Raw genomic sequence first — 27,457 nt, forward strand, 5'->3', positions numbered from 1 at the left:
CCCTGGACTCGAGAAAAGAATGGAGGACATCAGTGAGACCATTAACACAGAGATAAGGAATAACATAGCAGAGATAAAGGACTCAAAAAAAGAAATGAGAAACACACTTGATTGAAAGAACAGCAGGCTAGAAGAAGCAGAGGAATGAATTAATGACCTAGAAGACAGTAATGAAAAGTAATCAAGCTGAACAAAGGAGAGAAACAAGAATTATGCTAAATGAGAATAGACTTAGGGAACTCAGTGACTCCATCAAATGTAAAAAAAATTCATATTATAGGAGTCCCAGAAGAAGAAAAGAGAGCTAAGGGAGCAGAAAATTTATTTGAAGAAATAACAGATGAAAACTTCCATAATCTAGGGAAAGAAACAGATATCCAGATACAGGAATCACAGAGAACCCCAAACAAAATCAACAAAAGCAGATCCACACCAGGACATATTGTAATTAAAATGGCAAAATATAATGATATCAAATATATTAAGAGCAGCAAGAAAAAGGAAAACAGGTACATACAAAGGAAACACCACAAGGCTATCAGCAGGTTTTACAGCAGAAACTTCCCAAGCTAGAAGAGAGTGCCATGATATATTCAAGGTGCTGAATGGGAAAAATCTGTATCCAAGAATACTCTATCCAGCAAGGCTATCATTCAGAATAGAAGGAGAGACAAACAAAAACTAAATGAGTTCATGACCACTAAACCAGCCCTGCAAGAAATATTAAAGGGGACTCTCTGAGTGGAAAGGGAAGACCAAAAATGACATTATGAAGGTAAGGAACACAAAAGCAGTAAAAATGAATATTTCTGTCAAAAATCAGTCTAGGAACACACAAAATAAAAGGATGTAATATATGATACCATATACCTAAAATGTGGGGAGGAGAGAAGAAAAGAATGGGTTCAAACTTAAACAACCACCAACTTTATATACAGAAGAGGTTATATACAAATAATGGTAACCAAAAATCAAACACTACTAATAAATATGCAAAGAATAAAGACAAAGAAATCCAAATATATCACTAAGGAAAACCAGCAAACCATGAAAGAGAGAAAGACAAGAAAGTATCAGAGAAAATCTTCAGAAACAACCACAAAACAAGTAATACAATGACAACAAATATATATCAATAATTACTTTGAATGTAAATGGACTAACCACTCCAATCAAAAGCCAGAATGACAGAATGGATAAACAAGACTCATCTACCAGGTGCCCCAGGATGCAGTTATTTTGGATGGGGTCTTCTAACAGTGAAATTACTAAGAGGGCTTATTGTTGTGAAATAAGTCACAAATAATAATAGAGCATATTTTCAAATCAGTTTTCAGTATGATGACACATCTGGATGGTCAAATAGTTAATACATTGTTATTGAGACTGCATTCTACCTTTCTACCCTCCTATGCACTTCCCCATTCCATATCCTTTTCCTTATCTCCCCTTCCATGAAAAATAACCATTATCCTTTATTTTCTTTTTAGGTTTTCCTTTCCTATATTGGTTTATTTCATATGCATGTACCTCTAAACATTGTTTAGTTTGGCTTGTTTTTGAGCTTAAAAAAATGAAGTCCTTTCCCTGGGACTTGCTTATTCATTCAACATTGCACTTATAAGACTCATTCATGCTAACACACAGAGGCGCAGTGCACTAGATATACTTCCACATAATATTTCATCATGAGAATTAATTAGAAAACATAATTTTAGAAATATATAATTTATAATATTAACAGAAACTATGATGCCTAGAAGTGAACCTAACAAAAGATATGTCATATAGGTATATCTATCTGATTTTACTTTCTAAAAATTTCTTGCCTCCCCTCAAATCCCAACCGCAAATGCCAAGTAAGGGAAGCCCTCATCATCTCTCACCTGGACAGCTTATTCCACAATTGTGCCCTGAGTCTTGTTCCGTTCAGTCTACTTTCCCCATTATCATCACAGCAATCCATTCAACATGTAAAGCTGACTATACCATCCCCTTGTTCCAACACCTTTGAAAGTTCTCTTTTGTCTACAAGCTCCTCATGTACCCCACCCCAATCTCTCACACACATAATCACTATACACTCCAGCAACTTCAGTATGTTTCTCACCTCCAAGCTTTTATTCCAACTCACTTCCCACTCCTTTCCTTTGTTCTTCCAAACACACAGACACCTCCACACACATTTACACGCATGCCTGCACAAAATACATACACACACACACACACCCTTTCACCTGGCTAGCTTCTATTCATTCAGATTCCACTTAAGCATCTCCTCAACAAAAAGTTTTCATTTGATGCTACCCATGTCCCTCACCTCAGGTATCTCTCCTCTAAAATCTCCTATTAGATATGGTTATGATTATTGTTATCATTGTGGCTATGATAGTAGCTTTCTCATTTTATTGGCCACATTTGCTATTTAAGTCTCTGACTCCCCTTCTGGTCTATGGGTTCCTATAGGTCCAAGATTATCTCATATTCATCTCTGCTTCCTCTATATCTGCCACATCGACTGAAATAAAAAATGCATTCAGTATATACTGAAAAAATTAGTTCTTTCATAATTGTTCTCTGTAACTATGAAAGTTAGGATCTTATTTTAGAACATTATCTTCTTTTTGAAATGATCAGATGCACCATGTTTTATAAATGAATATTTGTCAAATTTTCTTAAGTACAGCTGTACATAGCTTCCATGCCTTTAAGCAGTTCATTACCCAGTGCATTCATGCAAATAATACATTTATGGTAACTTCTCCCTGGCTAAGAGATAACACTTATTCAGCAATGCACCCATTCAAAAGAGTGTAAAAACCTAGAGTCTACCCAACTAGAACAACAAAGATGGAGGTTGCTATTACATAGTAGTATTACCCATATATGCACTTCAAATTGTTATTTTAACATGCTGAGCCACCTGTTTAAAAAAGATAATATCAATTTAAGCTGTTCTAACAGCTTGTGTCAAATTGTGGTGACATTTTATTAGTAAGCTAAATATCCCTAATTAAAACCAAACTGCTTAGCATCAAATTACTATAATTCATTAATTCTCTGCTGAGCACATATTTTTAGCTATCTCAAAAAAAAAATTACATAACAAAGTACTGCCCCAGTTTTTTCAATTGTAGTCATGCTACTTGAAATGCCACAATATGAGAATATGTTTTTATTAAAAAATCATCCTTCTTCCAGTGGTGTTTTCTACTGGTGTGGTTTAGAATTTTCTGGACTCATTACCAAGGACTAAACTCCCCTCGTAGAAATGAGCAAGCATGCTAATTGAAATAGAAGGTGATCAGATATAAAATGTCACTGCGCCCAGAGGGAACTGAATTTCAACAGTGAGAATACTCAGCAGCAAAGTGATTTAAGAGCATTAAGGCTGACAGTCACTTTGCTATCTTAAGATTTCAAGGAATAATATGAGGCGCCCAGAAACCAAAGAAGGTTACGGAATGTATAAGGAGCAACAAGGTCCTTTGCTACTTCAAAAGGTCCCAGACCCTGTTGTGACAAGCACTACTTTCCCCTGTGATTTGGGCGAAATAAAATGGTAAGCTTATTACCCAGAAGAGAAACTACACAAGCTGGAAAAAAGAATCACAACCCAAAATTCTCAAGAGGCTGAAGCCATCAGTGAAATTTAACAAAAGAAATTTATCATCATAATAAATATAAAGTCCTGCTCTTAAATCAGTAACACAAGTAGAGAATCCAGGCAAGTACAAAAAAGAAAAGAGTTGGCAATTATAAAGGATGGCAAGTTCAATATAAACCAATAATAAAATATCCCTACCAGAAACTAGTGTGACCTAAGACTACATTAAATGCAGTTTAGTGTCCAGAACATGAGGGGCAGCTGTCCCTCAGAATAATGTGCTGTGTAAACCATACAGGTATTCCATGCAGTTTTGGAAACCATGCTTCAATGTGTTTACTGAAAAACTGGAATATATGAAAAAGGATAATGACCACATTAGTGAAGAAACTCAACCCCACATCCAAAACTTCCCTAAAGAAAATTAAAACAAAAGCTTAATAGGGATTCAATGCTTTTTATTCTGAACACATTTCTTTCAAAGCTGAATCTTCTGGACATCATTCCTGGCTATTAGCATTCCTCTAGTTAAAAAATTTTTAAATGAGGTAAGAAAAATGAAGATGCAGAAAGGTACTGTAAATAAAAATAGAGTTGAGCAAAGGGTACACTGAATGCTTCCCTAAGTTCTCATCTATTTAAAGCTCAGATAACTGGCTTCACTGAAAGTGCAAGATGATTTGCCTAAACTTCTAAAACCTAAATAATTATCATAATTGAAGGTGTGAATATGGCATATAATTATAAAGAGAAAAATAACAGCCAAGTTTGTGATCTATAGATAATAGCAAATATTACATTCAGCTATGATATATTTGAAGAAATACATCTTCAGGAACTAGATATGAGTGTGAGAGCACAAATATGTTAGTCCTCTAGATATTTGCGTCTAATACAAACTAAATAAGCAGACTATCTCTTATCTGGCAATTTTTATTTACAGTTAAAATTTGAATGTTTTAAAGCTTTGAAGTCCTTCTCTCCAAAAAAGGACCATTTTTTTAAAGATTTTATTTATTTATTTGACAGAGAGAGAGAGAGAGAGAGAGAGAAAGCACAAGCAGGGGGAGCAGCAGAGGGAGAGAGAGAAGCAGACTCCCCGCTAAGCAGGGAGCCAGACATGGGGCTTGATCCCAGCACCCTGGGATCATAACCTGAGCCGAAGGCAGATGCTTAACCAACTGAGCCACCCAGGTACCCCCAAAAAAGGATTATTATTAAATGCCTAGAATCAACAGTCATTTCTTACCAAAAGCCATGATATAATAACTACTTCTATGAATGAAGAGAATTAAAACAAGTTAAAAGAATAATGTTTTATTGACTATGTTAACTATAAAACTGGTGCTATTAATGAAGATAAATACAAATTATAGCTCCCTAAGAGAAAAGAACCATAATTTTAAAATGTAGATGTATTACTATTAGAGTTATAGAAACTCCTTTGCCTTCTACAGAAGCAGCAAAGAAACAACCAATAATTCTTTTGATAATTCACATTGTAAAATAACGGTCTTCAAAATAGCTAATAAATTTACTGGTCCATTTAACTTGCCTGTACTAAATTTCATGTCATTAAATTTCTGCAGAATACCCACTTCTAATGTATTTTCACCCACTAAGTTTATACTGGGTAGGATCTCACAAGATCTCAAATTCAGTGGAGATGGAGAAGGATCCATTAATTCATTCAAGGATCAGTTATACAATTGTCTACCATTTTACAGGAGTTACACTTAGGTGCTTGGCTACAACTATAATGGCCTCTGCCTTCAAGAAGCTTACTGATTAACTGGGTGATGGACATTAAGGAAGACATGTGATGTAATGAGCACTGGGTATTATATAAGACTGATGAATCACTGAACTCAACGTCTGAAACCAATATATTATATGTTAATTAACTGAATTTAAATATAAATAAATAAAAGCTTACTGATTGCTAGGTAAGACAGATAAAGAAGTTACAGAACAAAGTGATGCGAGTTATTAGAGAAGTCTATGCAAAGTGCTATGGAACATAAGGAAAAGCACAAATAATTAAGGGAAGGAGGATGTTGGATAAGGCTTATAGAAGAGGTGGCACCTGCCTGCAACCTTTTTCACAAGAGAACAGAAGTGCATCAGGAAAAGAGAATGACTGAAGGAATTTCAGACAGAAAGAACAGCCTGGGGCGCCTGGGTGGCTCAGTTGGTTAAGCGACTGCCTTCGGCTCAGGTCATGATCCTGGAGTCCCAGAATCGAGTCCCGCATCGGGCTCCCTGCTCGGCAGGGAGTCTGCTTCTCCCTCTGACCCTCCTCCCTCTCATGCTCTCTGTCTCTCATTCTCTCTGTCTCAAATAAATAAATAAAATCTTTAAAAAAAAAAGAAAAGAAAGAAAGAACAGCCTGAGAAATGGCATGTTCACTGTTGCTGAAATAGAGGGTTGAGTGAACAACACACACCAAAAAAAAAAAAAAATGAGACTGGAAAGATGAAACCAAACTTTGAAGGATTTGGGGAAAAAAAATAATACCCAGGAACCTAAGCAATCCTAAATCCTAAATCATATATATATATTTTAGGTAAAACAGCTGCCCACTACCTTGTCAACACCTCTATCACTTGAGCTTGCATTGCAGTAAGTCCTCCAGATAGGATTCTTAAAATGTTTTCCTAACACCAGTATTTCCCTGCTCAGAATCTAAAATGGCACTCTGTCTTTCACCACAAAATTCTAAACTCCTCTACCAAGTTTTCAATGTTCTCTCTAACCAGGCCTTACCCTGTACCAACCAAACCAGCCTCATCACCAAAGTGGAAGTAGAGGTCTGCTCACCGTGTCCTGTGTATCCCACTCTCAAGACCTAACTTCAAATCTGACTCTCCATGTAGATCATCACCCCGCTTGCCCTCTATGTTTCTTAAGTTTACATCACATCTGGGCCTCCTACACCTTCTTCAATACTCAAACCGACTTTGATCTCTCCTTTCCTTGAACTTGTCTGCACTGAAAGTCACAAGTGCACAGCTTATCACTAAATTGTCAATCCGCCCTGTGCCTCCCCAGTACAGGAACTATGGCTTTTACTTCAACCATACACCCATCAAGCCTTGCAAGTACTGTGCAAACTGTACAAGACGTAGGTGGTAATGTATCAAATAGACAAATAGTTTTGATTGGCATGGGGAGCAGAGAACACAGCTTTTAATTTTTTAAGAAGCATGAAAATCTTGGGGCACCTTGGTGGTTCAGTTGGTTAAGCGTCCAATTGTTGATTTAGGCTCAGGTCATGATCTCAGGGTTGTAGGATCAAGCCCCACATCGGGCTCCATGCTGGGCGTGGGGCCTGATTAAGATTCTCTCTCTCCCTCTGCCCCTCCCTCTGCTCTAAAACATTAAAATAAAATAAAATAAATAAAATAAAATGCATGAAACTCTTGATTCTTGTATACTAAATTTTAGAGCATATCAAATTTTTAATTATTTTAATATCGTCTTTCTACTTAAACTTCACCATCATTATCACCCAAGCCATCCCTATTATGGTACAACATGAAAAGAGAGACCTTTCTGAGTAAAGAATGCACAATCCAGCAATGAAAGAATTAAAGAATGGGGGCGCCTGGGTGGCTCAGTTGGTTAAGCGACTGCCTTCGGCTCAGGTCATGATCCTGGGGTCCTGGGATCGAATCCCACATCGGGCTCCCTGCTCAGCTGGGAGTCTGCTTCTCCCTCTGACCCTCTTCCCTCTCGTGCTCTCCGTCTCTCATTCTCTCTCTCTCAAATAAATAAGTAAAATCTTAAAAAAAAAAAAAAGAATTAAAGAAGACTTTGGGAAACTCCTACCTAGGGATTCACAATGTCAGCTTATAGTACTATGTTTATGACACCATATATATGTCAAAGAAGAAAAAAACCAAAGACCAAATATGCTATATACTGGCCAAGGCCATACAATAAATCAGCAATACCATTTACTTACACTGAGTTTTGGTGCCTGAGCAGAAAATCTGCCTCTTCAGAAATATGATTATTCAGAACTATATTTCTTCAGAAATAAATTAAAACTTTAGAGCATGAGAATGCTTTTGCCAAACATAAGCACACTACAGGGAAAAAAAAGCCATGTAGATGACAAATTAGGCTTTTATAATGCAAAGCACTACATGTAAAATATTTCAAAGTCTAGTTTCTATTTTAATACTTTGCCACTTGATAACCAAGTAGGCACCAAGTCCTACATTTATCAAAGAGGTCGAGATATGAGATTTGCAGTATTTCCCTGCCTTGAGATCAAAATGTGAGTATTATCAAAGTTACCATCATGTTTTAAGTAGAACAGGAGGGAACATCAGTCACCAGGATCATTACAACTGATAAAGCAACCACCTAAGTCTCATTATCTGAACTAAGGACTCACCAAATATGAAGTTAGTAGAGTTTACAATACCTTAAAGAGAATTTAACCCTAGGAGAATGTGTATGATTAGCACACTGAGTTTATTATCTAACACCTTTGGGAAACAGAGCACCAAAATTAAAGCATGAGCAGTATGGCATGGCACATCCTCATTCCCCTACACCCAAACTAAGCAGCAGTTTTACATATAACTAAGCCACAACTTCAGAGCAATTAGGTAGATGGACAAATGGTATTTTTAACAGCTTTACTGAGGTGTAATTCATATACAATTGTATTACTCAGTGTTTTCCAGCAAAAAAGAACCAGTAGGGTGGGTGGGTGGTGGATGGATGGATGGATGGATAGATATAGAGATACAGAGATATTTACATGTATACACACATATATAGAAAGAGATGTATTATGAGAGATTGTTTCACAGGATTATGGAGGCTGAGAAGTCCCTCAATCTGCCATCTACAATCTGGAGACCCAGGAAAACCAGTAATGTAATTCCATTTAAGCCTGAAAAACCATGGAGGAGTGGGTAGCAGGTAGCTGATGGTGTAAGTCCCCATCTGAATCCGAAGGCTTGATAACCAGAAGCACCAATATTCAAGGGCAAAAGATGGATGTTTCAGCTTAAACAGAGAAGGCAAATCCACCCTTCCTCTGCCATTCATTCATTCATTCATTCATCCATTTAATTTCAGGCCCTCAACAGGTTGGATGATGCCCACAAGCACTAGTGAGAGTGATTTTCTTTACTCAGTCTATCAATCCAAATGCTAATCTCTTCTGAAGACACGCTCATAGACACACCCTAAAATGTTTTACCAGTTCTCTAGGCATTCCTGAGCGCATAAAATTGACTATCACAACAATAAAACACACATACTTAAAACGTACAATGTGATGTTTTGACACATGTATACCCCCTGTGAAACCATCACTATGATCAAGAACATATCCGTCACAACCCAGAAGTTTCCTCCTGCCACTCTCCACCCTCCCTCCAAAAACACCAATGTGCTTTCTGCCACTATAGATTAGTTTCCATTTTCTAGAAATTTAAATGAATTTGATATGTATGCCTTTTATCTGGCTTTTTTTCACTCTCCATAATTGAGATTCATCCATGTCACTGAGTATATCAATTGTTCATGACTTTTAAAACTAAGCTATATTCCATTGTATGAATGTTCCACAATTTGTTTATCCATTCACCCACTGATGACCATATGTGCTGTTTCCAGTTTTTGATTATTTGTGCACAAGTCTTTGGGAAGACAAATGCACCAACTTCTCTTGGGTAAATGCCTAAGAGTAGATTGGCTAGTTATATGGTAAATGTGTGTTCAATTTTTTAAGAAAGTTCCCAACTGTTTTCCAAAGTGGTGTGTCATTTTACATTAGACATCAACAGCGTCTGAGCATTCTAGTTCCTCTACATCCTCGTCAACACTTTGTACAGCCAATCTTTTTAATTTTAGGCATTCTCATAGGTGTATTAATTATCTTGTTATGGTTTTAATTCACACTTCTCTAATGACTAAGGATGTTGAGCTTATTTTCATAGTACTTAATTGCCATCCCTCCTTAATCCTGTACCGGCAGTCCCACTCTCCCTTTCCCACCTTTAGTAAACTATTGATCTTTGTCCCTGGATGGAGAGCCTGTATCTAACATTTCTATTCACACATTCACATAGGGAAAAGTATTGTGAGGTAATGTGCTTCCAATACTGGTACAGTTAGCAATATTTTGTTGAAAATATTTAAAATATATTCATTTAAATAAAAATTTAAAAATATAAATAAAGTATATTCTATCATTTCCCATATTAATAACATTGTATGAATGGCACAGCTATTTATTTCATGAAATGAGTAAATTCTTGAGGTTTCCCTATAATTAAAAAAATAACATGATTTGGTTTTTAGTAACTTTTATGCTTTTCCCTTATAAAAAATCATAATAGATAAGAATATTCTCTTTAATATAAAAACAGAAAAGTCTGAGATAGGTATATTTCCAGCTCCTACCCAGTATACCTAAACAAATTACATAATTGAGGAAGTCACATAATACTGAATTTTTTTGCAGAGCTCTTAAATGCCTGAATATTAGGAAGTAGAATAGTTTTCATAATTTAGTTGTAGTTTACAAATCTTGACCTTAGTGCTTCCTCTATCTGGATTCTGTTTTAACCACAAGAGTCACCTAGTGTTTTGGTTAGATTATCATTTAAGAATTTGGCTCCTTCAGGAAACTCATCTGTTTGAGGAAGTATGTTAGGGGTTCCAGCAGAACCAGTAACAAGTAGTAGCTGTTTCCCTTGGCAGCACTTCTTTCAATTACCCCTGTTATCAGTGAAGAGCTGCTTTCCTTTTTCTCTCTAAAAGTGATCAGATCAATGAGAAGCTCATTCAGATGTGAGCTTATATATATATATATATATATATATATATATATGTTGGACATCTTCAACTTGGCATTAGCCATTTGGCAGTCTATTATATTACCCTTCCATGACCAAACACCAGAACCCTAAAAACTAAAAATGACAGTCTAACTTAGGCACTCAAGTTAAGAAATACCACGGTTCTTAACCCAGCTCATTCTTAAAACATCTCAGTATTAACTTCTCCTACTTTTCTTATCCATTATAAATTAGTACCTTCATTAAAAATTTAGTGAGACTGCTTAAATTGTCAGGTCTTAAGCAATTTACCAATAAAAATTTGCTTGTATAATGCCTTAACACTTTTCACAGTATTTTCAAGGACATTATTTTATTTCTCTACAATGTTGTATTTATTCCATCAGCTGTCAACAGACTGAAATGCTGTCTGTTCACTACAAATAGAGTGTTTTAAAGATTAGAAATAATTTATAAAGAACTCTGAACTTACTGAAGAAGGAATTACGTTAAGGTGCTAACTTTGGGTAGAAGCAGAGCTATAGCCACCTTGGTGGTATGGTTTTAAGAGCTTGAAAAAGACTCTACAGATTAAAAATAAACAAATAAAAACCATCCCTTTCCCAACAGAAAACTCCACTAATAGAGATTAATTTCTATAAGTAAGGCTTCTCATTTTTTTGTTAAAATGGCCTTTGGGATACTAACACTTCAAACTGTATCAGTTACTTGTATCTGAGTGTAAATGAACTTCTTAGATGCTCTTGGAAAGGCTCTCAAGGTATTAAGAGTACTTGAAAACTCAGGGGCCTAGGTGAGATGAGACAGCACACAGAGTAAAAATGAATATAGATATGGTAGGTTGGGGCCAAAGGAAACAAATTTAATTTACTTAACTACTTCTTATCTTACAGAAACCCTAAAAATTCTACACAAATACTAAGGAAAGTTATTGTTATTATATATACCTGAAATTATTATTGATAATCTCTTGAAAGTAAAGTCAAATAGAAGTGTTCCATTATTTACTATGAAATGCTGATTTTTCTCAGCCTGTTATTATGAAATTAAAAACATTTAAACTATGAGTAATGCTTTTGAAAAATTAGTCAAAAGTCCAGTCAAATTAGAAGCCTTGTTGGATAATACACATCCTTTTCCCTAACATGCATACACACAAAACCTGTTGGAAGAAATTAAGGACAGTATAGTACACACACACATACACACACACGTCCTATAGATTACAAATCTTATGAAGCTCATGATAAAGCTAGAGGCATAATGAGAAGAAATGAAGCCTCAGTCCAAATGCAGCCGCCTGATCAACAGGAACCACAAACCCCACCAGGTCTACCTCCATGCTGCCATCAGAGTAACCAATAGCTGCTCCCTATTCCTCTTGTCTCACTTCTGATAAATGTCATTGCATGGTGATCCCACCACTGCCACCAACTGAAATGTAAATGTAAATGGATACTTCACCAAACCACATAGCATTGAGCATATCTGCGCACATACTTACCACATCTTCACAAATACCTTATCATCCAGCCAAAAGCAAGTCAGCAGGGAAAGGATGCTTATCAATCATCATAAGCTAGGCACAGTTCCACTAGTCTCCCTCAATTCTATGGAAATATATAGGTTATCAATAGCCTACACAAGATGGCTCTTATGAAGTCTAAATGGTTATCCATGGCTTTGTTGGTTATTTAGAGATATTTAGTTAGGGTCATTTAATTATAACTTAAAATTATAGATCTGAATCCACACTTCTGTAATGTGTTCACACCTTTAAATAACTATCCTTGTGAGGTTCTCAGACTTGGCATCATCTAACATTTAACTTCCACCAGGTAGAATAATTGAAGCAAAGCCACCTATTTTGGGTACATGAGTAATCCTCACAATGAGAAGATGGCCTCATGAACTAATTTCACTTTCCTTATTATCCCTGACATTACTCCTTATAAGACCAACATAGAGATTTTTTTTTTTTTGCAACAGCCAAGAACCAAAGAAGCAAGCAAAGGCAAGCACCAATAAACAGTCCTGACAAAATTCTTCCTAAGACTCTCCTTGAGAAGAGGTCATATGAATGGTAACCACTGATATGGTGACATGGTCATATCAGTGGTAACTATCTACAGAGTCTAATGCAGATGGATTTTAAGATTGAGCTCTAAATGTGACAACTACAAACCCAAGTCCTGTAAATTCATCTAATTTGCAGCCAGGTAGCTTCCCTCTGTTATGTAAAAATGTCTGAATTTCACATCCCTATAGTAGCTAAGAGGTACCATCAAGATTTTAGCAAATCTGGTGGTTTTAACTTGAAAAAAAAAAATGACTCGCTCACCTGGTATTCCATATTTCTTTGGTAGCTTCTATAAGTGGGAGACATATTACAAAAAAGAGAGAGAGATGTGAAAGAAACAGTTTGAGGTAAACTCCTTATCTAGGAGGTATAATTGTAAGGTTTTTTTTCATCACCTCAGAGCCATAAACCAATGCCCAAAACCCTGGAAATGTTTTCATGAGCAGTGAAAACCAATGTGATTTCAATGTTGATCATTAACAATCAGAGTAAAAGGTTAACTGAGTCTTACCTCCACTCCCAGCCATAATAAAGTATCAGGCATCAGATGTACCCTCCCATGTTAAAAAATTAGAAAATAGGACCCAGTATATAAAAGAACAGTGTTCCTACATTGAACAACAGGCAGTGCAAGACAGTAATTCCTGAGAAAAGGGAAACCAACAAGGTGAGTACTTCAATAGTTCCAGCTCAAGGCCTAGAGAAAGCGTCAATGTCGCAGCTCAGGAAAGCAGACTCCATACAGATGTCAACAGCCTCACCACGATGAAGGGACAGAATTCAGAGTTCAAGGAAGCCAAGGCAGGTAGAATTTAGTGTAGCAACATTCTTCAAGTATTGAAGAAAAGGAAGCTGCACAGAGATAAAGTTCCAGAGACTAGTGAATGCATGTAAGGACACTACCAAGACTGGGAGAAAGAACCACCAAAAGGAGTAGGAGGAACAATGTCAGCTCACAACAGGCTTGGAATAGTTGGTGTTCCAACAAACCAGAGTGGAAATACTTACTAATACCTCAGACTTCAAGTAGAGTCAATAAAGAAGTCAAATTTACCCTTGACTAAAGGCTGCTCTGGACCATTCCAATAAATTTTAAAAGCAAGCCTCAAAGAGATCAAACTGATACCTATTAACTTACTGCATATCAGAACAAAGCCCAAAATTATTAAAACAAAATCCAGCACAACATAAAATTCACAATGGCCAGTATTCAATTACTGTAGGAGCCATAACAGGATAAAAGTCATTCAGCAGGAACAGACACAAAACTTACAAAGAGGATGGAATTAGCAGACAAGAATTTTTTTAACACATGGCAAATTTTGTAAGTTATATATTTATATTAAATTAATATAACAGGGGCACCTGGGTGGCTTAGTCGTTAAGCATCTGCCTTCGGCTCAGGTCACGATCCCAGAGTCATGGGATCGAGCCCCGTGTTGGACTCCCTGTTCATGAGAGAGTCTGCTTCTCCCTCTCCCTCTGCTACTCTCCCTGCTTGTGCTCTCACTCTCTCTGTCAAATAAATAAATAAAATCTTTTAAAAATTTTTAAAAAAATAAATATAACATGTCATGATTTAATTAAAGTATAATCATTTAGTGATCACTTTGACACATTTTATTTTTTTATTCTTCTTTTAAACTGAAGTATAGTTGACACACAGTGTTACTTTTCCCCTGCAGAGTGTCCTCCAGGACCAACCTCTGAACATTCACCTTCATTATTCTCGTTCATTTGGCGGTTGAAGTACATATACTTTCCTCAGTGTGATAATCCCTTCATTATCACTCCCATAGTTTTACCCTCTGCTATTATACTATCCAAGAATTATTTATGGGTATGGCTATTCTCACCTATTGGACACTCAGCATCACCCTCTTAATGTAGGAACTGTGTCTCATATATATCTTTGTACACCTTTCAGTAACATTTTTATATGAGAAAAAAGGCGCTCAATAAGCTGTTGAATAAGTGCTCCTTACATATGTACTTTTCTGAATACCCAACTTTAACAATCTCAGTAACATAGATACAAAATAATTAAAAGATTTACTTAAAAGGCTAGCAATACTTTATTTTTTGAAGATTTTATTTATTCATTTATTTGACAGAGAAAGAGAGAGAGAGCACAAGCAGGGAGAGCGGCAGAGGGAGAGGGAGAAGCAGGTTCCATGCTGAGCAGGGAGCCCGACATGGGTCTCAATCCCAGGACCCTGAGATCATGACCCGAGCCGAAGGCAGATGCTCAACCGACTGAGTCACCCAGGTGTCCCAAGCTAGCAATACTTTAGACAATAAACAATTTAGGCAACATCTCAAGATCACACCTACCCTGCAAATCAAAATAGACCCACATTATATTTAAGTATGTTGATGTTTATTCTGAATCCTGCACTTATACTTGGTCAAGGAAAAGCCTATACAAGCCTAATATGAACACTGGTAGACATGTACACAGAAAATTAGAAAAATGAAACATTAAGACACTGATGAAGAGTCAAATACATCATGTACATGTCAAGAAAAAGGGTTTTGATGAGGAATAAGAAGAACAAGAGTAAATGGATATTCAAAATGGAAATCACTTGGGGTGCCTGGGTGGCTCACTCATTAAGCGTCTGCCTTTGGCTCAGGTCATGATCCCAGGATCCTGGGATCGAGCCCCACATCAGGCTGCCTGCTCAGCAGGAAGCCTGCTTCCCCTCTCACACTCCCCTTGCTTGTGTTCCCTCTCTTGTTGTCTCTCTCTCTGTCAAATAAATAAACTCTTAAAAAAAAAAAAGGAAATCACAGTTGACATGCCTTAGATTTGAGACCCTCCAAAGGATATAGACTCAAATTGCTTTTGACATGCCTTACAGAGGTATGTGCTTCTAAGCCCTAATACTTACAAAGTATTGCATGACCCCAAATTCCTATATAATGGAACTATAAAAACTGAAGTCCAGTGAGAGAGGCAATTCCATCCATACAGGCTCTGTTACATATGTAGAGGTTTAAAAAAAAAAAAAAAAAAGCTTCTTTAAATATTAGCCAAAGTAATAGTAACAGGAAGACAGTTGAAGGAACATGGTGTACAGGACACAAACTGGCAACTTCTCTGTTGTGTCACACACTTGTAGGTATTTAAAATTTATTTAACTAACAGATGAACAAATGCAAAACATGAAGATAAAAATTTACCAAACAAATACACTTTGGGAAAATAATGAGAAGAAATCCCATCAGGCTTGGAGGATATTGTTCATATTAAACTAACACAATCACTTTAAAGTACTTAATGTGAATTTAGCTCATTTTGCAAAATAAATACCTTTGGTTACTACAAAACTATCTTGTAAACCAGCAGAGTAGCTCAATGATGGTCCATTCTGTGCTGTTCAGACAACAGAACAACCAATTTCTTAAATTTGTAGGCCGTATCATTCAACAGATGCTATAATGCATCCTACCCTGCTGGCCAAGTGACCACTGAGGTGAATGTTTCACAGAAAGGAGGATGCAGGCTATGGCAGTAGGGGAAGATTAAGCATGACCCACAGAGGAGGAGAATGCAAAGAAAATGACTTCCAGACTACTACAACTCATCCAACAAATGCAAATACAGGGGACATCTGTGATCTACAATTTCCATTGTGAGAAGCCCAAGTGGAAACAATTAGAGTAGGAAGGAGGAGGTAAGTAATAATTATTATTAGTAATAGGCATGATGTAAAATAAGTCTATTCATTTTCTTACAATAAAAATCACACCTCCCCCTCTCAGATTTAAACAGATATTAACAACTATACAGCTTATCTTTTAGTCTTCTTCAATATCAATTATTTCCAGACAACCCATTTTTAAAAACTGGGAGAACAAAGGCTTATAGAAGGAAAAAGAAGTCCAAAAATGAAGAAACTTGTTATCACCCTTCCATTCAGCCTCTTTAAGCAGACATAATTCTGGAAGACATTAGATGGAGCAAAAGGTCAGATAAATATAATTTTTGGCTTGGAAACTTGAGGCCAATAAAAACTTCAATGCCTTCTTTTAAAATAGAATAGACGGGGTGCCTGGGTGGCTCAGTGGGTTAAGCGTCCGACTCTTGATCTCAGCTCAGGTCTTGATCTCAGGGTTGTGAACTCAAGCCCTACATTGGGCTCCACACGGGGCATGAAGCCTATTTATAATTAATTAATTAATTAAAATAAAATAGAGACAAGCAAACCTTAAAAACAACAAATTATTGCCAACTCAAAAGTCATCTTAACCTCACAAACAGCAATAGAATTCTACTGAAATATATATTTCTTCATTTCCTTTCAAGAGAAACATAATACCTTTAATTTAGTCATTTCCTTCCTAAATGGAAATAAATGTGGCATTAAAGGGCAGCCACCTACCTGTGAAGAAATAAAATTTAAGACCGGTTTGCTTAGAATAGTTCTTTGACTTTTCTCAAAATTTTGAGAGTTGAGCAAAAATTGCTGTGGACTTTGTAAATGGAAGATATATAACTGAGCAACTAACTAGAAATTCTAAGTCTATTAATCAATGGGTAGCCAATATTTAAGCTAAGAAAAAAAGACAACAAAAGGAAAATGGTAAAAATAACAGTTTTGGAGTATTGTCAGCAAAAAGAAGAAGTGGGGGGAAGAAAAATGAATATAACCAGTAACTGAAAGTAGGATCCCAATAACCAAGCATAAAATGAAGACAAGTTAAATTTCTTGAGTTATAAAAATATTAAAAGAGCAGTGACCTGAAAAATACAACCAAACCAGATTTAAAGTAGGTCTGGATGAAAGTGCACAAACTACCTTTTTTCCCCCCTCAAAAGTAAGGTTTATAAGAATCCTGAGAGTCATTCGACCTCTCCATGAAATAGATTATAAATGTGGGAACATTTGGACAAAGTCTTACCTTAATACATGTATATAGTCTACATTTCTATCCATTTAACAAGAATATTATCCTATTTAAGACCTTTGGGAGTTCCTTTATTTATTACACTGTGCCCCATATTCATGGAATAATAACCCAAAGCATCCCCCAGAAAAACGAATCCCTTTAATCCCTTCTATGCCAGTGATCCTCAAACTTCTTAGAAAACCCAACATCCCCATTGTCCAATACCCCAACAAATATATTCTAATGTATTTTTGATAGTTATATTTTCCAGAATTAAAATTGTGTGCTTGATAACCATGTGACATTCCAAGGGGTCAATGGGACTTCCTGGGCTTATCAGAAATCAAGGAAGACCCCAGCTCTAAGGGATGGGTGGATACGCACTTGCTGAGATTTCACTTGGATGGTTTTATTCTCTCTCTACATTTATGCCTGGAATGTAAGTCAGTTATATAACAACAAAATTAGATGTTATTAGAATATCAACCTCTGACAGTCTATGAAAATCCTCAGATACACATGTATCACATTATTACATCGTACACCTTAAGCTTACACAGTGTTATATGTCAATTATATCAAAATAAAGCTGGAAAGAAAATATCCTCAGGCTCTTCAAATTCCAGGGCCAAATGTGCCGGTGTCTGAGCTAGATGCCCTGGCAGCAGGAGAATACAGTTCAGAACTCAATGAGTGAGTGCCTATTATGTTCAAAGCACAGTGCTTAGACCTGTCTAAAGACTCCATGACCAAACATTTAGACAATTTTTAAAAGAATAATAGGTAATATCTCAAAAAAGGAGCTATTAAAAGGAAGAAGGAAAGATATCTAGAAAAAGAAAACGGTAAAACAATTAGATGAAATTGTTATGAATGTTTCTCAAAGTGTTTATCAAAGACCAACAGCTATCTCCCAGGGCTTTTGCCCCAGACCTGCTGAATCAAAACTTCTGAGGATGATCCCCAGAAATCCTCAGGAAACTTATGCACATTAAAATTTAAGAAGAGCTATATTCAAGGGACTTTAAACTATGAATCTGCACTTTATATGGTAACCTGCACTTTATAAGGAAAGCAATAGGAAACCAGCACTGGAGCAGAACAAGGTCAAAGCTGTAGTCAAGAAAGAATGTTTTCAGAATCACATTTGTTTTCACATGAGGTTAACTTGTTACAATGAAAAGAAAATAAACATTTAATCCTCTGCAAAAACAGACTATCTTATTCTAAAATATCAGTTTTAATTAAATTCAGGTATTTAAATACAAAACAAATGAGACATTTAGTTTTAAAATATTTTCAATGTTGTTATTCAGGAAATACTTGAATGTTTCCACTAAGTATGTAGCAATCTAATTTATGAAACTAGAAAACAAGTCCTGGTCATTGTACATACATCAGGATTTAAAGTCTAAGTAATCTGTAAATTTCTTTAAAATATCTCACCTGTGAGAAGGTGACATTTCTCTTTAGAATTAACTATCCCCTGACTGTTGTGTTAAGAAGCAATCTCCTCAAACACACTCTGGCTCAGTTCCACCTAGACTCACAATTCTTTGAAAGCTGTCCTGAAGAGACCTCAGTGTGCAGCCCCTCACTTAGAACACCTTCACAGCCTTCCTGCGGCTTCTCAGACCTGCTGCCTGAACTCTGTTCCTCGCCCTGTTAGTTATCTGGTGCCTCAGAAACAAGTGTTCTGGCTTCTGTTACTGAATATCTTTATTCAAATGGTCACTTAGAGCAACTCAAGGACCCCAAACACTGAATAGTAATAATTCTCTAATAAACTACATCTTGTGCAATTATTGAAATATGGACATGTTACATTGTGCAGTAAATGTAACACAAAGGTGGTAAATCAAATTTTGAGGAATTAATAATATATTTGACACGCATGAAAGGAGGAAATGCCAAGGAAATCTTTCACAAGAGAAAGAATACTTCTGTAATGTGAACAATTTAATTTATCCATTCTGAAAGCTCTAATTTGTAATATCTTTCTTTCTTACACTAATGACATTGAAATAAAGGCGCATGAGGCAATGTAATAGCATTTAGAGAAGTATTTTAATGTAGAAAAGTTCTCTAGGAGACAAAACCACTTATCCTTAGCCATGACCTACAGGCTTTACTTTTGTAAGTTCTTGACAGTAACTTTTATTGCAAAGAGTGACAGATTCAGTCCTTCAGGAAATAGATCAGACTCCAAATGGATCATTTCCTAAAGCAGTGACACTTTCAATACACTCAGTAGTTCACCATAAATATCATACTCAGGCACATTTGCTTTCTCAATTTGACATGTCATAAAGCAGTAACAGTGAGACTGGGTACTGAGAAGAAAGAAACCAGCGGCGAGCTGATAAATGTTTAACAACAGTTGGCACCCTAGGGGGGAAAGTCCTGGTTTGTAGCATTTGCCAATTTCCATACTGTGAATACTCCCACTGTGACCAGCTTCAGGTTACCTCCATGATGTCAGTGAATACAGGGAGGAGAAGAGAGTTGCATTATCGGGGCTCAGGAGCTGGCGCAAGCCAGTTACAACATGGTACCGGAAATGCCCAAAGGCATTGAAAACTGTCCCCTTGTTTTACCAAGACCCTCTACCTACTCCCTTGCTCTTGACACGACAGTCCTTACCCAACATCTCATCGGTGCTTTGTCCAGCTCTTGTCCTTTCAAGCAAAACCTTCAGAAATCCTTCTCTCTAAATCCAAACTATCACAACCTTATCACTTAAAAATTTTACCTTTATTATAAATAAAATCACGGAGACAGTGATTTTTCTCACCTTCACAACACTGTGTGATTTTTTGGAATGATCTCCTATACTAAGTACTAAATTTCCTTTAAAAAATTACACAGAATAAGGCTTAGGGTCTGTAATTAATTTCTTGGCTTCGTTTAGAAAGAACTAATACAGCAGCAGATGGGGACAAGCAGTTAAATATTAGTAAACGAGCATTATGTTGAAAAGTAAATGATAATTATGAATTAGCCAAATAATTTCTATATTTACTACTCACATATTGATGCTCCCTTACATAAAACATAACTCAATAAAAATATAAAGTGTATCCTAAAAATATAAAGTATATCCTGAAAATATAAAGCAAGCAGTTCAAGGGGCACCTAGCTAGCTCAGTTGGTAGATCATCTGACTCTTGATTTCACAGCTGTGAGTTTGAGCCCCACATTGGGTGTAGAGTTTGCGTAAAAAAATTTTTTTTTAATAAATAAATAAAGCAAGCAGAGTTTCCTATTTTTAAAATGCAATATTATCAGTGTCAGAAAGATACTAGTAACAACCCCTACTCCTACCAACAGTGTGGCCTCTGACAAATTGCTTAAACCTTGCTGGGGCTCTTTTTCTAAAATGGGAATCGTAACATCTATCTCAGAAGGTTCTTGCATAGTGCTGATACATACCTAATGCTCAAAAATAGGGCAACCACTCAGTATTACAGTTTTCTAAATAGTAACTGTCCTGGGCTTAGCAATACTTTTATAAGAGTTTCTTATAACTGTAACAGGAAAATCTCTACATTAGAACAGCAAGTATCGGGGCACCTGGGTGTCTGTAGGTTAAGTGTCCAACTTTTGATTTTGGCTCAGGTCATAATCTCAGGGCTGTGAGATCAAGCCCCACGTCGGGCTCCACACTGGCGTGGAGCCTGCTTAAGATTCTCTCCCTCTCCCTCTCTCTCTGCCCTCCCCCCACTGCACCCCACCCTCTCACCTCTCACCCCCATGCTCGCTCACTCACTCTCTCAAAAACAAACAAACAAACAAACAAAAAGAACAGGAAGTACCCACATGGTTTTGAAATATTCCCTATATGCTCTGACATCCCATGTCTCTGGACCCAGTGCAACCACAGCCTCAAATCTACCTCTTCCAGGCTCTTACTGCTCACAGCTGCTGTCTCTGAACACCTGAATCTAAGACATAACCCTTTGTAAAAAGCCAGGCTAGCAGCCATCCTTAATTGGAAACAAAATCTAAAATGCATCACTGGGTTTTTAAGAATTTCAAAAGGTAGTAAAAGAAAGTCAAAAGAGACAGAAAGAGAGTTACTCAATTTATTTTATGCTGACCAGTACAGATTTCATTCAATAACTTGACAATGATATATATATAAAGAAATGTAAATAACCTAGATAAATTAGTGGAATTACTTTAATAGTACAGTAAAAGAATAAGTTACTAAAATCAAGTATACTTTAGGAATGCAAGGATGCTTAAATAAGAAATCTATAAACGTAAAGGTGAACCTATCAAAAAGTTTTTTTAAATCATCACCTCAATAAATGCCAAAATGTCATTTATTAAAATTATATATCTACTTATTATGGTTTTTTTATATTTTATTTAGTTAGTTGAGAGAGACAGAGATAGCGAGAGAGAGCAAGAGCAGAAAGGAGGGGGAGAAGCAGACTCCCTGCTGAGCAGGGAGCCAGGCCACAGGGCTTGATCCCAGGACCCTGGGATCATGACCTGAGCCGAAGGCAGACGCTTAAGGCACCCCTCTACTTATTAGGTTTCAAAATATTTTTAAAATTAGGAATAAAAAGTTCCTTACCAGGAAAAACAAATAATAAATAACATATGCATAATTTAACACAAGAGCCATTTTCACCAGAACTAGGAGCAAAGGGGCGCCTGAGTGGCTCAGTTGTTAAGCATCTGCCTTTGGCTCAGCTCATGATCCCAGGGTCCTGGGACCGAGCCCCAAGTCAGGCTCTCTGCTCAGCAGGAAGCCTACTTCTCCCTCTACCACTCCCCCTGCTGTGTTCCCTCTCTCGCTGTGTCTCTCTCTCTAGCAAATAAATAAATAAATAAATAAATAAATAAATAAATAAATAAAAAGGCATATAATGTACCTTCTCAATAAAGCTCAACATGTAACAGTTTTTCCCATGTCAGTACTCACCCAAAAATCCAGTGCAATTTGTTTCTCAGCCATCTCAGTATTTTCAGGATAAGTATTTATTGAAAAAAATTAAGAAATGCTGATGAAATCATTATATAATAACTAAAATATCCCAGAGAGTCAATTAAAAATATTTTAATGTCAAATGTAGAGGAAGATGGTTAATTTAAAAAATAAAAGTAAAAATAGCAGCATTAACACAGATCTGCAACAAGAAATTAGAAAATGTAACGGAAAAAAAAACCCTATTCAAACCACAAGAACAACAAAAAAATAAATATGAATACCTTAACTAGAAACACACGAATGATATATAAAGATCATCAAGCATTTTACTAAGGAATACAGAGAATACATGAGCAAATGAAAGGATATAGCATGATCCCTGGATTGGAAAAAATAATGAATATTTAAAGATATCAATTATTCTCTATGAATCTATAGGTTTAATATAATTTTAGGGGCAATAGCTTTGTCTTTACAAAATTATCCTAAACTTTGCCACACAAATAGAAGAGAACCCCTAAATAAAAATAAGCAAAGGCAGAGGGACTATAGACACGACAGATGGATATTAAAGCAAATTATAAACCCACAAAAGTAAAACACTGTGGGGGTGCCTGCTGGCACAGTCGGTTAAGCATCTGACTCGGTTTCAGCTCAGATCGTGATCTCCGGGTTGTGAGATCAAGCCCTACGTCAGGCTCTGCACTCAGCATGGAATCTGCTTAAGACTCTCTTCTCCATCTACCCCCCCACCCCCCACCTCAAATAAATAAATAAATCTTTAAAAGTAAAACACTGTGTTATTGGCACAATAAAACAGAAAAGATATTCAGAAATAGACTGCAGTAGGAATGTAATAGAAGATAAAGGAGATTGGGAAATAAAAATAGTTCACATACATGAAAATAAATTTCAGACAAATAAGGAAATAAATGTTAAAAAAATTTTAAGTATAAAAAGGAAGAAAATTGTGCTAAGTATTTACTTTTGGTTAAAGATACATATATAGATAGATAGATAGATTTTACAACCATAAAGGGTAAAACGTCAATACATCAAAACTTTTATAAACAGAATATAAATCATAGGATGTTTGTCCAATTATTTAGATATAATTTAATTTCTTCCAACAATGTTTCATAATTTTGAGAGTACAAGTTTCACACTTCTTTTATTAAATTTAGTCCTAAGTAGTATGTTATGTTTGAGGCTATTATAAATGAAATTATTTTTTTAATTTCATTTTTTGATTGTGCATAGCAAGTTTATAGAAATACAACTGATTTCTGTATATTGATCCTGCAACCTTGCTGAACTCATTTATTAGTTGTAATAGTTTTTTGGTGGATTCCTTAGGAATTTCTATGTACTTTATCATATCATCTGCAGACAGAGATTATTTTACTCCTTCCTTTCCAATATGGATGCCTTTTATTTCTTTCTCTTGCCCAACTGCCCTACCTAGAACCTCCAGCACGATGTTGAACTGAAGAGGCAAAAGTAGACATCTTTGTCTCGTTCCTGCTCTTAAAAGGAAAGTATGCAGTCTTTCACCATTAAGTATGATGTTTTGTTAGCCGTGGGTTTTAGTCCATGCCCTTTATCAGGTTAAGGAAGTTCCCTTCTATTCCTATTTTGTTGAGTGTTTTTATAATGATGGAATATTGTCTGGGATGCCTGGGTGGCTCAGATGGTTAAGCATCTGCCTTGGGCTCAGGTCATGATCTCCAGGTCCTGGGATGGGGCCCCACATCAGGCTCCCAGCTCAGCAGGGAGTCTGCTTCTCCCTCTCCCTCTGCCTCTCCCCCTGCTTGTGCTCTCTCTCTCTAAAATAAATAAATCTTTTAAAAAATGATGGAATGTTGTATTTTTTCAAATGCTTTTTCTGAGTCTGTTGAGATGATCCTGTGATTTCTTGTTTTTAATTATAGTGATATGATACAATACATTAATTCATTTTTAGGTGTTAAACCAACCTTGCATTGCTGGGATAAAATAAGCTGATTCTAAGATTCATACAGAATTTCAAGAGACTCAGGATAGCCAAAATAATCTTGAAAAATACAAAATGGTTCTCACACTTCCTAATTTCAAAACTTACTACAAAGTAAAAATAATTAAGACTACGCAATACTGGCACAAATACAGAAATATAGGTTAGTTGAAAAGAATTGAGAGTCTCAAACACATATATTTATGGTGAACTGATTTTCGACAAGGGTACCAAAACCATACAAATGGTGCTGGAACAAACTGGATATTCACATGCAAAAAATGAAGTTGGTCCCTTTCCTCACACCATACACAAAAATTAACTCAAAATGAATCAAAGACCTAAACATAAGAGCAAAATTATAAAATACTTAGAAGAAAACATAGGGGTAAAATTCCATGACTTTGGTTTTTGCAATTTATGAGGTGCAGTTTTTATAAGTACTTTCAAAGAAATTAATAAGAAAAATAGTAAAATCCACAAAAAGAAATAGGGAAAGATAAAAATAGCCAATTCATAAAAACAATATAAACACCAAATAAGCACACAAAAAAATCTAACATCACCAGGTGCTAAGAAATAAGAATGAAAACAAAGCTCATTTGCAGATCAAATTATCATGGTGTTAAGGATAGGGGCAAGCATGACACATTAGATGTAGATACAGGTACACGTACACTGTATATGTGCATATAGACATTAGATGGATGTTGAATTGTCACTTAAAAAAAAGTGCTTTGCTCATGTGGCAAACATCCTCATTTATTACCTGCTTTGGAAGTAACAAGCTGCAGCACAAGAGGCCGTCTGGTTACGATGCCCGACCCTCGAGGGAGAAAGTCCCTAAAAAAAAAAAAAAAGAAAAAGAAAGAAAGAATAGATTAAAGCATTTTATGTAATTCTGATTACCTACAAATTTGTAAGTCAAGTTCCACTGTAATTCTCCTAATTCCCAACCTTTCAGTGCAACACATGTCTAAAGAATGTTAGACTCATCTTATAAAAGAAGCACTTGCAAAGTTAAAGAAAGGGGGGTAAAGGGAAGGCCCCTTATATTGAATATTAATCCATGTGTATTGGGACCCCTGGGTGGCTCAGTCATTAAGTGTCTGCCTTCGGCTCAGGTCATGATCCCAGGGTCCTGGGATCGAGCTCCGCATCAGGCTCCCAGCAGGGAGCCTGCTTCTCCCTCTCCCACTCCCCCTGCTTGTGTTCCCTCTCTCGCTGTCTCTCTCTGTCAAATAAATAAATAAAATCTTTAAAAAAAAAAAACCCATGTTATTATCACAATGACCTCACTAGAATACGTCCCTCCTTCATTTATTCAGCTGGAATTAATAAAAGTTTGTATTATTTTGTATTTTCACTTTATCTTTATTTTCAGAGAATCGGCATTTATAAAAAACATGTGATGCAGAAATTAATCCTTAAACTCTTTTTGTAATTAAAAAATTCAATACTCTGTCCAGCTTCAAGGTCAACATGGACCATTATTAGAGGTATTAAAGGCATATTAGATTGTGCCTTCTAAAAATCCTGAAATTTTTTTTCCAAAAAAAGTCATACATTGGGCGCCTGGGTGGCTCAGTCGTTAAGCGTCTGCCTTGGGCTCAGGTCATGATCCCAGGGTCCTGGGATCGAGTCCCACATCGGGCTCCCTGCTCAGCGGGAAGCCTGCTTCTCCCTCTCCCACTCCCCTGCTTGTGTTCCTGCTCTTGCTCTCTCTCTGTCAAATAAATAAATAAAATCTTTAAAAAATAAAAAATAAATAAATAAAAATAAATTTAAAAAAAAGTCATACATAAAATGTAGGATAAGTAGGGGGCCTGGGTGGCTCAGTCGTTAAGCGTCTGCCTTCAGCTCAGGTCATGATCCCAGTGTCCTGGCATCGAACCCAACATCGGGCTCTCACTCAGCAGGAAGCATGCTTCTCCCTCTCCCCCTGCTTGTGTTCCTGCACTAGCTATCTCTCTCTTTCTCTGTCAAATAAATAAATAAAATCTTTTTTAAAAAATGTAGGATAAGTAGAGTTAAATATTGCACATGTAGAAATTAACAGCAGAGAAAACACTGAAGTTTGAGTTTTGTTTGTTCTCATTCCTGATAAGTGGGAGTTTAGTTAAAAAGGGAGTTTTTTAAACAAATAAAGATTGTATTTTAAATGCATGTTAATATACACTAGACCAATAAAACTGCAGCTAAGAAAGTATTTTATAATTACATCTGCAATGTGACATAAATCATACTGATTGTGCAATGTCAAATTCATTAACATACCTATGACACAGCTTTTAAATGCATTTAGAATGCCTTACAACTTTGGAAGATTCATTATTTTAAAAATCAGGAATAAATTTGACTCAATGGCAATGTTCCTCAAAAATGGTTCCAGGACCACCAGAAAGTGTCATAACCACAGATGCCCAGGATTCATCCTAAACCTACAGATTCAGAATGCCCAGGGGAAGGTGTGCAGTATCTGTACTCTTAAGCTCCAGGGGATTCTGATGCTCACCACGGTTTGAGAACCACTGACCTCAAGTCAGGATATATTACTCAACAATTCAGTGGGTGATATTGGCATGGGTCATACTATGAGTTTTGTAGAAAACTTGGTAGAAAGAGCTTCAACACAATGAGATTCCAAAGAAAACAGCTTATACAAATGGTAAAGTCCAGTGAGAATGCCACAGAACCCAAGCCTTTAGCTCTAATGATCTTTTAGAATAGAGACTTGCAGAGATAAAATTTTAAAAATTTCCCCATACTACAAACAATTTATTTTGCAGTTCTAGTGTAAATTCTAACAGAGGAAATAATACTGAACAGCTTCTTAATTAAATTAAAGCTTTACTCCTTGATTCCAAGGGCTAAGTTTCATTTGGAAAGTCACTGTGTGCAACTAAAATAAATAATAGTGAAATTACAGACTTGTATTGCTCCAAAAAATACCATATGAAATAAATAATGTTATTTATTCATCAAAAAAATTCACTGAGAAACTAAGAAGTGCTAGGGAGATGCTGTGGGCATCATCCAGCACTAGACACTGGAGGTTTGAAATCTAATGGGAAGATAAAGACATGCACATAGAAGACCATTAAAGGAG

General features: G+C 36.3%; 1 protein-coding gene across 4 annotated transcripts in view; it reads right to left on the bottom strand.

Moving 5' to 3' along the window:
• The window catches only part of DNM3 (dynamin 3), a 576,371-nt gene that overhangs the window by 453,563 nt on the left and 95,351 nt on the right, over window positions 1-27,457 (bottom strand). For all 4 annotated transcript variants that reach the window (XM_021682631.1, XM_021682630.1, XM_021682632.1 and 1 more), the window contains exon 2: window positions 25,118-25,191. In XM_021682631.1, coding sequence (XP_021538306.1) covers window positions 25,118-25,191 — 74 coding nt within the window. The remainder of the gene's footprint in view (window positions 1-25,117; window positions 25,192-27,457) is intronic.

The sequence above is a fragment of the Neomonachus schauinslandi genome, chromosome 6 (genome assembly GCF_002201575.2).
Source record: "Neomonachus schauinslandi chromosome 6, ASM220157v2, whole genome shotgun sequence".
NCBI lineage: Eukaryota > Metazoa > Chordata > Mammalia > Carnivora > Phocidae > Neomonachus > Neomonachus schauinslandi.